This window comes from Natrix helvetica, assembly GCF_964273705.1.
Source record: "Natrix helvetica genome assembly, chromosome: 2".
NCBI classification, from domain to species: Eukaryota; Metazoa; Chordata; class Lepidosauria; order Squamata; family Natricidae; genus Natrix; species Natrix helvetica.
The window spans coordinates 110053766-110064026 of record NC_138552.1 but is presented as its reverse complement, the minus strand read 5'-3'; the positions used below and the strand labels follow the sequence as shown (position 1 = coordinate 110064026).

The following is a 10261-nucleotide window of genomic DNA, read 5'->3' as shown; positions in this document are numbered from 1 at the left end:
ACAACTGCCTTGCTTAGCCACAGAAATGATGGGCTCAATTGTGGTCATAGGTTGAGGACTACCTGTAGGTTGAAATCTGCTCACTTTTAGGACTAAGTGTATCACATATACTAAAGTTACAGTAATAGATCATTGTTGATCACTGAAAAACTGATTCACAAAATTACAAAGTCATCACAAAAACTTCAAAAGGAAGACTCACTATAGTTTTATCAAAGTATTTTGAAACCATGTTTTTTATTCATTACTGTTACTATGTGTAACTCTTTTCTTACCCCTTTTTGGCTCCTGTAGAATTACCATAGATTTATGCACAGCGTAAAGAAAACAGGGTTTTTTTTCTTTCTCTCCTCCAGAATCCTAAATTTCTAATATTTTTCTTTGCAGAATAACAAACTCCAGATTTTGTTAGCAAAAATCAGGGTTAGCAACCAAGCTGGAGAAGTATAAAAGAGAATAAATGCATAATGAAGTTATCAGTGACTACTAGCTATCAGCTTCAAATACTATTATTTCAAAACCATTTGGTGGACAACAAAAGTTAGAGATCCATACACATGTCTGCTGCTTATAGGCTTTTCAAAAGCTCTGGATCAGTTAACAAGGCATCAGAATGGAGGAATAAATGTGTCTTTGATCTGACAGAATAAGTATATTTTGTTCTTACCTGTACCATTATTTTTCAGCCCCATTTTCAGCTTACTGGTTTTCCCCACATATGGGAATAATTAAAGGGTGTTTCCATCTTAATCTATCATCAAACTAATGGCCTCTCTTTTATCCCTAACTTTTAAAAATGTAACTACAAATGGGAGATGGTTAAATGCCAACAAGGAATAGAATGTATTTTTAAGTTAGCAACGTTTGTTAGTTTAAGAAAAATAAATTATTGTGTACTAGATCTGACTTGAACTGAATGCAGATGATTGTGCCATCTGCATGGCAATTTTTCCAAAGCAAAAATTATCTGAAATCTTTTTGAAAGGTTTTTTATTTACAGTGCTAAACAATATATATATTTATATATCTCATCCTCATAATGTCTGTGCCATAGAAAATACTGCAGATGGATCTGCTTTAATTTACAAAGAAAAACAACTGAAGAACCTGACAGGAACAAGGGAGAAATCAAACTTTGGTCCCCTAATTAAAAAATAACAAACACCCAAAATGGGAAAAAAACCACACTGAATCACACATTACTTTACACATTAAAAACAAGCTTTGCCTCCAGGAAGAAAAAAGTTCACCAGATTCAGCTTGCTGCCTGTCATTTAAATTTGTACAAAATGCATTAATTAAAAACTGTAAATATTTTTTTTTTAAGTAAAACACATTTCACTGTATTATCATCATCACCACCATCACTACATTTTGACTTTTTTTCCTGCAATAGAAAGGGAACAGGCACAGCCCAGGAACACATCGTGGCAAATTTCCCTGGCCTTGGACTTCCTGTGTGCCAAATGTGATTTAACCCTTTCAGCACCATAGAAACTCCACAAGGTTGTGGAAGGGGCCAAGAGGAACGGGCAGGGGTGAAGTGCTGGATGGGAGCAGGGAGGAGTTTGCAAGGAGGTGTTGAAAGCTGAGGAGGCGTGAGGATCTCAGGCAGCAATTGTGAGGGTGTTCTGGGAAGAGATCGGAGGAAGCAATGTTTCTAAAGACTGCAGCTATCTGAATGGAGGGTGAAGGGTAATGAAACTGTAGAGAGCACTGTAATATGGAAACAGATCTTGGAGCTGGAGAAGAGCTTCCTTCAGCTTCCTCTTGACAGAAAGCACATTGAACTCCTCTTCTTCCTCATCTGCAGCTACAGCACTACAGAGGTTGCCTGCACAGACAGAGGAATGAAGGTGTGCGGATAGTTGGACAGCGGAGAAGAGGATGCAGATGGAGCCAAGAGGATCAAGCTGAAGAGCCATTTTCTGTCTTCTTTCTTTTCGGGTCAACTTCATCCTTCAACAGAAAAAGGTGGATGTATTTGGTAAGAAACACTTTGGCTTTAATACAGGCACTTCTAACTCAGTTGATTGGTGAGTGGAAAATCAAAGAACTGTTGCATCGGTTGCGCCAGCCAGCAATTTGGAAAGTGAATCCCAGAGGTTTCTGTAAAATAATCACTGCTGTGGATCCACAAGACACATAGAGATATATATCTTCTTTATTTACGCCTATAATGTTAAATTTCTTGCCTGACATTAATAACTCTTTTGGGTTACAGATGCCACCTCCAATTTTAAGCTATGATCTAATGTTGGAAAAATAGCCAATACCACCCAGCAGGTCTGTGAGACAAGCAAGACTGTGGAATGAAGAACGATCAAGGTTCACTACCACCAATCTCCATGGAAATCAAAATCTTGCCTTACATTAGAAACTGTCTAACTCCATTCTATATTCTACTTGTACAAAGGGTCTTCGGGAATTAAGATTTCCACAGAATCCTAAGAACAGGTTTCATAAATTGTTATGAAAAGGGCAACTTCTTGTTACCTTCTAGTTCATGCCTCGGCCCGCAGTTTCAGATACAAACCTTGCCGCAATCCCTAGAAATTCTGAATGTAAACTCACTTAGTCCAAAACTTCTCAACATACTTATATACTCAATCATTGTATCTGCTGCCTTTATACAAAGGAAATTGTAAACTGTCCAGAGTCAGTTACATAGTGAGAGAGGCAGTGTCTAAAGTTGATAAATCAATCAATGTAGTGTTGAATCAGCCCCCGGGTACTTAGGTGCTGCAGTGTTGCTCACTTCCCCTGTATATTCCTATTAAGGCATTCCTGAACACATTAAACAGAGTTCCTACTCACCTCTTCCTGCTTCTTTTCTGCAGATCGTTTTACTGCATGTATATCTGGTTCCCGTTCATTCTCATCATCTTGGAATAAGAACAAAGAGTAAATCAATGCTAATTAATCCACCCATGGAATTCGCTTACCAAAATTTTATGAATTATGTGGCTGACTTGCTCTTACCTTCATCTTCTTCATCCTCATCATCTACATCCTCAGGATTTGCATCTTCATCATCTTCCTCTTCCTCAGCCCCATTTTCATCATCCTGCATAAAGGAAAGTCACATGATAAGCGTAACCTGCCCGAACAGGTCAGAAAGCCAACCTCAGTAGACTTTGGCTGTATTTATATCTGTTTATTTCAGCTCCTATCCCCAAGATAGGTTGAAATCATAGCCACCATTATTCTATTACACATATAGCTCACTCTTCTTTTGAGAAATTGAGAGTTCTAGCAACTCTCAGCACCAAAACTGCTTATTTTCATCAGCAGGACTGTGCTATGAACCTATTCTTTTTTTTTTGTCTTCTTATACTGACAGTTCTCTTGCTTTTCAAAGTTCTCTTACTTATCATTCTAAATCCATTTCTAGAGTGGTTTGCAAGCCAGCATGGGGATAGAGTAAGAATCAGAGTGGATGCATGCACATTCCAGGCACTATATTAGGCATTTTAACAACAGATTCATTGCTAAGAGCCTAGACATATTTCTTTTAAATTTGTTGACATTATCACTTGAAAGGTTTTGAGCCACATGTCAACTCCTAATTATGACTTTCAAATGCTGGGTCAGATCTTCATTGATTTGTCATTATTGTTTTTCCTAGGAAATATTTTGTGGCCAACACTTTTGAGTACCTGCTTTACTTATAACTATGGAACCACCCCACAGTAACTTTGTTACAGTGCACTCCACTTCATCTTTGTTTTTATAGGATACTCTGATAAAAATAAATATTATGCAAAAGGCTGAATCAAAGTTTTTGGACACTACTGTGAACTATGCAGTAGGAGAAGGATGGAAAAAGAATGATATGGAACAGTGTAAATTATACAGGTAAATATGTGATAAGCCCTCGTTAGAAACAAACTGCTCTACTATGTAAATGTGGTCTTTTGCAGCAATATATATTTAATGGATTATGTGAAAGTCTTCCTTGTATTTCTTCCTCCTTTTCTTTTAGGAACTTCTTCATTTTCATCTAATTTTGGAGAGAGCACAAGTTATCTTGTCACCAAGGCTTTTAGATTATACAGATTAGGGATAGAGCTTTTGTATCCATCATTTTTCTCCAAACTCCACTCCAGTCTTTTGTTTCTCTGCACAGAGAAAAACATGTCCCTGAAAGGTGGATGTATTTTTATAGTAGGAGGGAACAACTTTATCCACAAATACTATACCAAACCAAGAAAGTTTCTAGGGAGGCAATCAGCCCATGCCCACTCTGAGAATCTAATGTTAAATTGTGTCTTCTTAGCCCAATACCTATACAACTCTGCTCATTCGCTGGTTCTCTTCAAAGTAAATTGCAAGATATCAAAGGGGTTGTGGTAGCCAACAGGAATTCCACTTGCCCTCTGTGCTTCTGCCATCTTCACGGACTCCCTCCACGGCTCCCAAAGACAGATACAGAAACAACAAAACTGACCTAATGACAGCCTAGCTAAGCCAAAAGGAGCCACATATTTTGGAATGTCTGCCAACTGTGCAGCTGTTAACCACAAAGTACTTACCAGGAAAAAAAAAAAAGAATGACAGATCTATGAAAAACTCACCCAGCATTTAAAAAACATCTAGGCTGCCCCTTTCTCTACCTGCTATTTGTTACGAAGGGAGGGAAAGGGAATGGTTCCTGCTCCTCTTTCCTAACTTTTCTCACAACTGGAATTCTAGGAGCAAACCTTGGGAAGCCTCACTGGCCCTTTGACTTTTTATTGCCTTCTTTAGACTCTCCTTTATACCAGGTCTTCAGTTCTGCAATGCCTGACGTGTGAGCCAAAGGGAACTACTCTGCAACATTTGTCCCTTCATTCTTTGGTTTGGTCCATTTTCCAGGGTCTTCTATTGCTGATAGATTCTATTCCACCTCTTCCCAGGGTCTCATGGAAAGTTCATTGATGAAAAGAGGGATTGGAAACTGCACCACAATGCTGCTTTCAGAGGCATGCTTTTACTTTGCAACTCCAAAGCTCTATCAGTTGGCAGCAAAAAAAGATGATGGCTGGCATTGCCACTCCCCTTTAGGCCAAAAAACTTTTTCAACTCAGAGACTATGTTTATTGTTTCATCATTTCAAGCACCATAGGCTTGGTTCAATAATGATAACTAGAAGCAATGCAGAAGGTCCATCAAAAAAGTGAGATGTGGGCAGACCCCATGCATTTCCTCACCTTGCCCTCTTTCTTCTGCCTCATTCTTGCCATACCCGCTCACCTCTGGCTCCTGCATGAAATGCAGACCCAATTTTACCTCTATGATCTCTTTCTTGTCTTTGCGAGCAGACTTCTCCTCATGCTTCTCCTTCTTCTCTTTCAGCTCCTGAAAGAGAGGATGCAAACTACATTAATGTTACATTCACCATGGCTGGTATGATAAGAAATGTTGCAAAATAGGGAGGCAGCTGAAAGAGTGACTCAGCAATTGTTTTTTTAAAGATCATTTAATGAAATGCAAAAGCAGCCAGGATTACACATTATATGACAGAACATTGGAGAGATGCTTTGTACTTTTTAAAAAATCACAGTATGTCATTGAAATCGTTCATGCCTGTTATTTTCACACCTGTAACAAATAAGAAAACCCAGATAAGGCAAGACACATTGAAATCCAACTGACAGTTTGTCAATATTTAGTACTTGTTGCATAATTTACCTCTAGCCTGAGACATACACTCCAAATTGCACATTTCACTAATGTGGGAGAATTCACCAATCCATCAGCATTCTTTTAATTGGACCGTATGGAAAATAACTTGCAAAAGGGTTGTGCTCTGTCCATTTCCTGTACTGCTGTCTTTAATGATGCATAAAATCTTCAACCTGTTGTAACATCTCATGAAATAAATACAACCCTTATGATTGCTTATTAAGTTGTAGTACATTAGAAGTAACATTAAATCTCCAATATGTTCAGCAATATACACCAAATATTACTTCTTTCTAAACAGGAACTGCTAAATGTTTACAAGAATATCAATACAGAAAGTGGCTTTCTTGTAATTCTATAATTCTTGTGATGCAGCTTTGCAGATTCAAACCCTTTTTGTGCTACATGATGCTACTTTAGCAAACATGTAACTCAACTGTATTCCAGTAATTGTCTCTGCATGTATCAACCAAGAACATGTTTACATGATCAAAAAGGCTTATTGAGATGGCAGAAACAATGAGGACCACTTTAGTCTAATGGTTAAGGCATCAGCTAGAAACCAGGGGACTGTGAGTTCTAGTCCTGCCTTAGCATGAAAGCCAGCTAGGTGATTTTGGTCCAGTCTCTCTCTCTTTCTCTCATCCCAACCCACCTCTCAGGTTTGTTGGTGGTAGTGGTGAAAATAGGAGGAGGGAGGAGTATTAGGTATGTTTGCTACCTTGAGTTATCTATAATAAAGGCAGGATAAAGGTGCTTAACAGGATAAGAGAGAGGACCCCACCCCCAAGCCATCTGTCCCGTTGGAGGGTTTTTTGTCTCTATTTCATTCTTATTAATTTTAACTGTTTGTTACTTATCTTTTCATCATTTTTGTAAGCCTCTCAGAGTCATTCCATCAGGTGTGGAGAGTATAAATTTAAGACAGAGAGAGGGGGAGGAGGGAGGTGGAAGGCAGGAAACATGTCCCATAAATATTCTACAATTCGCTTTTGTTTTTTTTGTATTGAGAATTTATAGAAAAGAAATCTGTCTTTTTTAAAAAAAAACAAAAACTTGAATTCTACATCACTTCCTTCAAGGGCCAGTTAAACAATAAATCATGTTCTCTTTAATGCAACTACAACTAAAATTACAGTGTAGGCAAGTGTCAGTGTAAGATTGAAAGGGGGGATGGGACAAAATGGTACAAGGTATCTTATAGATGAGAAAGGTTCCAAGCTGTCATTTTCCACTAGAGGGCATTGTGTTATTTTTGAAGACATAATATTTCTGATGCTTGCCAGCCACAGGGGAGCCTACTCTGGCCTAGTTACATGCTAATCTCACCTGAATTGATCGTTTGGGTAACAGACCCACAGCATCCAAATCTGCATGTCTCCCTCCAAACAGCTTTATTTAATACATCCAGTTCTCAAATGAAACTTCCTTGTTATCTTCTTCTTCCAAAAACCTTCATAATGGATCCTGTTCTGGATTTTCTTTGTAAAACAACTCCCTTTTCACTGTACCCACTATCCTGCTGTTTAGAGTAGCTTTCTGAATCCCACATGGATGGTCTGTGTCCAATGTTATAGTGCACAATGGCATTTAAACTTAAAGGTTCTCAGTGCAGGATGAAAAACTTAAGACACGAAGCATAGAATAGACATCATCCAGTTGTAAAACAGCAAATAACTGTTCAGATCAATTCATCTTTGAAGGAAGCTGTTAAATTGGGTACAACAAACAACACAGAAGATCACTAGGGCAGTCTCCCTTCTGAAACGATTGCACAGAATGAAGCATATAGTTCTGGGCTACAAAAACACTGCCTTACCCTATATGGAAAATTATTCAACCAAGTTCCAGTTCTCTTTGGTTTTCATGACAGCAAAGCCAAAGCAGAAGCGAGGCTGAGTCCTCTGCAATGTTTAACCTTTATCCCCATGTCCCTGGCTGCTCTTAGGATTGTTTCAATTAATTATTTCTTTTCCTTCTCAACTGGTTAAAAAAAAAAACATTGTGCAAGCTCTTCAGCTCTGGAACACGAGCTGTTTGCCGTTTGTCTGCATTTTCCATGTATCTCCGTGTTTTCCAACAGGAAAAGTATCCTGTGCCATTGTTTGCCCTTCTCTGTAAAGGCACAAGGGAGGCGTACAGCACAGTCTAATTGGATCCCACAGTTTACTTCCAAATAAACATATTGGGGATTTTGCATCTCGAAAGCCTCTGTGTTTCACTCCATATGGAAGTGCTTAGTGACAAGACTCCTGGTGCCTAATATTGTGACTAACATTTGACTATTTTTACTTCTCTTTTCACCTCCTCTTCAATTAATTTCAAAGGCTCTTATTCACAAACTAATTGATGAAATGTAAATTAAAAGGTAGGGAGGAAAACCTGCCCTCTGGTATTATCTATCTCATCCCCCAACCCCGAAAGACGTGTGCGATTTTTCTGAGGGATGTTTTGTCTTATCCTTTGGGGACCATACCTCACAAGAACACAATAAGGCCGGTAACCCATTTTCTGCTCTGCTGAACGCCAGTAACACCCGCTGTTTCCGGAACAGATGTGCAGAGTATGCTACTAACGGTCGAACCGCTGAAGCCGCCAATACCTAAAACCTGATGCCTCCGGAGTCCAGAGACTGAGCGGGCGATGGGAAGGACGCATATGCTGGCAACCTGGCAGGCAAGCGCGAGCCCGCGCGCACCCCCGCCCTTTAATTGCCTTCCATTTTTTTCCCTGGCTTTGTATTACGCTCCTCCGCCTTACGGCTTTCTTCCTAATACAAGCGAAGCGGTTTAGCCTCCTCTGCCCTCCAAAGCACCCCGGTGGGAGGATCGGCCTCCTCGTTTCCAAGCAGCGCACCTTTTGAGCGCTGAGCCCTGGAGAGCGCGGGCTTTTGAAGAATGAAGCCCCCCCCCCCTCCCCACCTCTCACCATTGTTGCCTGTCGGGGCTTTTCAAAAGAAGAACGATTTATCTCGGCGGAATCGTGGCGTCTGCCTTTACCGCCGCCAGTTGCCAAAAGCAAAGGACCTTTGGCAAAAATAAATAAATAAGGAGCCAAGGGCGCTTGGGGTTAATGGCATCGAGAGGAGGGCGCTCCCGGGGGGGGGGGCGGTATTGGAAGGACCGAAGCCCACACACCGCCTGAGCGCGCCAGGAGCTTTTCTCGACCCCCGTCTCCAGCCAGGAGCTGCTCCATTTCCAAGGAAACAAAAAAGGAAGCGCGCGCGAGGCGCAAGGAGGATGAGGGAGGGAGAAGGGAGCGGGCAGGAGAATCGGACCCGGGAGGAGGCTGGCGGCGGGGAAGGAGGCAAGGCGAGCGCTTCTTTCTTCCCCCTCCTCCTTTCCGAAAGAGTCTTGGCACGCCGCGATCATTTCGGAACGGACCGAGCTTGAAAGACGAGGGGCTCCCAGGTCCCGCGCGTAGCCACCGGCTCGATCCCAGCGTCTCACCTTGGCTCCGAGCTCCACCGGAGCCTCGTCGGCGGACTTCTCTGACATCCTGGCAGCAGCGAGAATAAGGCTAGGCAGACGAGATGCAGCTTCGAAGCAGGGACCTGCCAGCTGCCGCCGCTCTGCTCCCAAGCGCCAGGAACAAAATCCTTCTCTCCCGCGACAAGGCAGTGCCAGAAAAAGGGCTCGGTGACGAGAGAGCGGGGAGGGAGGGGCCTGCGGGGAGGGAGGGGAGAGATTAGAGGCAGAGGGGAAAGAAGCGAGTGGCAAGCGGGAAAGAACGGCTCGCGAAGCGGCACCGCTGCGTTTTGCAAAACCAACGAAGATAGCTTTGCAAATAATTATCTATCGGGCGGGTTAAAGTAGATTATGCCGTCCAGGGCTGCACCGAAAGCCATGAACCTGAGCTCCTGCCCTTGGGGACGCTGCCGTGTATGCTTTGTCCTCTGTTCCTTTGTTTGCCCTTTCTTTCGCCTGCACCGCCTACAGACGATCGCACACGCCCTTTGTACTACGCCGCGTTATTTATTCCAGATTAACTAAGCGCCTACTTTTTTGCTTTCCACCCAACGATCACTTTTTTCCCCCATTCTGTCTGCCATTCTTGATTGTGACAAAGCATGCGGCAGGATTGTGTCCCGGCAAGAACACCGGGTTCCTATTGCAGTGGCAACATTTCCAGATATTGCCACTTTACAGCTGTGCGCTGCATAATGTCACTCGGCAGCTCTCTGCATATGCTCAAGAGAGGACTGGGGTTGTCAAACCAAGGATTGATTCTGCCAGTATCAAAACATTACATTCACATTTGCCAAAGCTCCAGTGTTAAACAACCTTGTATGTATGCTTGGAGTGCTGTGAAGGCTTCATGACAGTCCACATGCATGGATTCTTTACTTCTGCCATACTTGTTACCTGTCACACTGCATTAAAATGTAAGTGCCAATCCTGCCTAATCATTTGTATGCAACCAGAGGATATAATCACTTTAAACTGATTTAAACCAAAGAATAATCGAGTATAAAAATTACATGACATTATAAATAGCATCATAATCTGAGTAACCACCTCTAGACAGTTGTCTTCAATGTTTCTGAGGACAAAGAAACAAAGTTCCTACTCTTCTATTTGTCCATCAACAGGCA

The 10261-nt window shown here is 41.7% G+C and overlaps 1 protein-coding gene across 1 annotated transcript; it reads right to left on the bottom strand.

The window, feature by feature from the left end:
* Nucleotides 1-973: 973 nt before the first annotated feature.
* PTMS (parathymosin) lies at nt 974-9507 on the bottom strand. Its single transcript, XM_081941699.1, has 5 exons — nt 9117-9507; nt 5272-5340; nt 2983-3067; nt 2818-2885; nt 974-1959 (listed from the first exon to the last, which is right to left on the bottom strand). Exons 1-5 carry the CDS (start codon nt 9162-9164, stop codon nt 1909-1911), a joined length of 321 nt encoding a protein of 106 aa, XP_081797825.1. The 5' UTR covers nt 9165-9507; the 3' UTR covers nt 974-1908.
* Nucleotides 9508-10261: the final 754 nt, after the last annotated feature.

Coding starts and splice junctions, on each gene's coding strand:
- PTMS (XM_081941699.1), bottom strand. CDS start 9,164: ATGTCAGAGAAGTCCGCCGACGAGGCTCCGGTGGAGCTCGGAGCCAAG. Junction 2,886..2,982: donor TGAGGATGAAGAAGATGAAG/GTAAGAGCAAGT, acceptor TCTTATTCCAAG/ATGATGAGAATGAACGGGAA. Junction 1,960..2,817: donor CAGAAAAGAAGCAGGAAGAG/GTGAGTAGGAAC, acceptor TTTCTGTTGAAG/GATGAAGTTGACCCGAAAAG.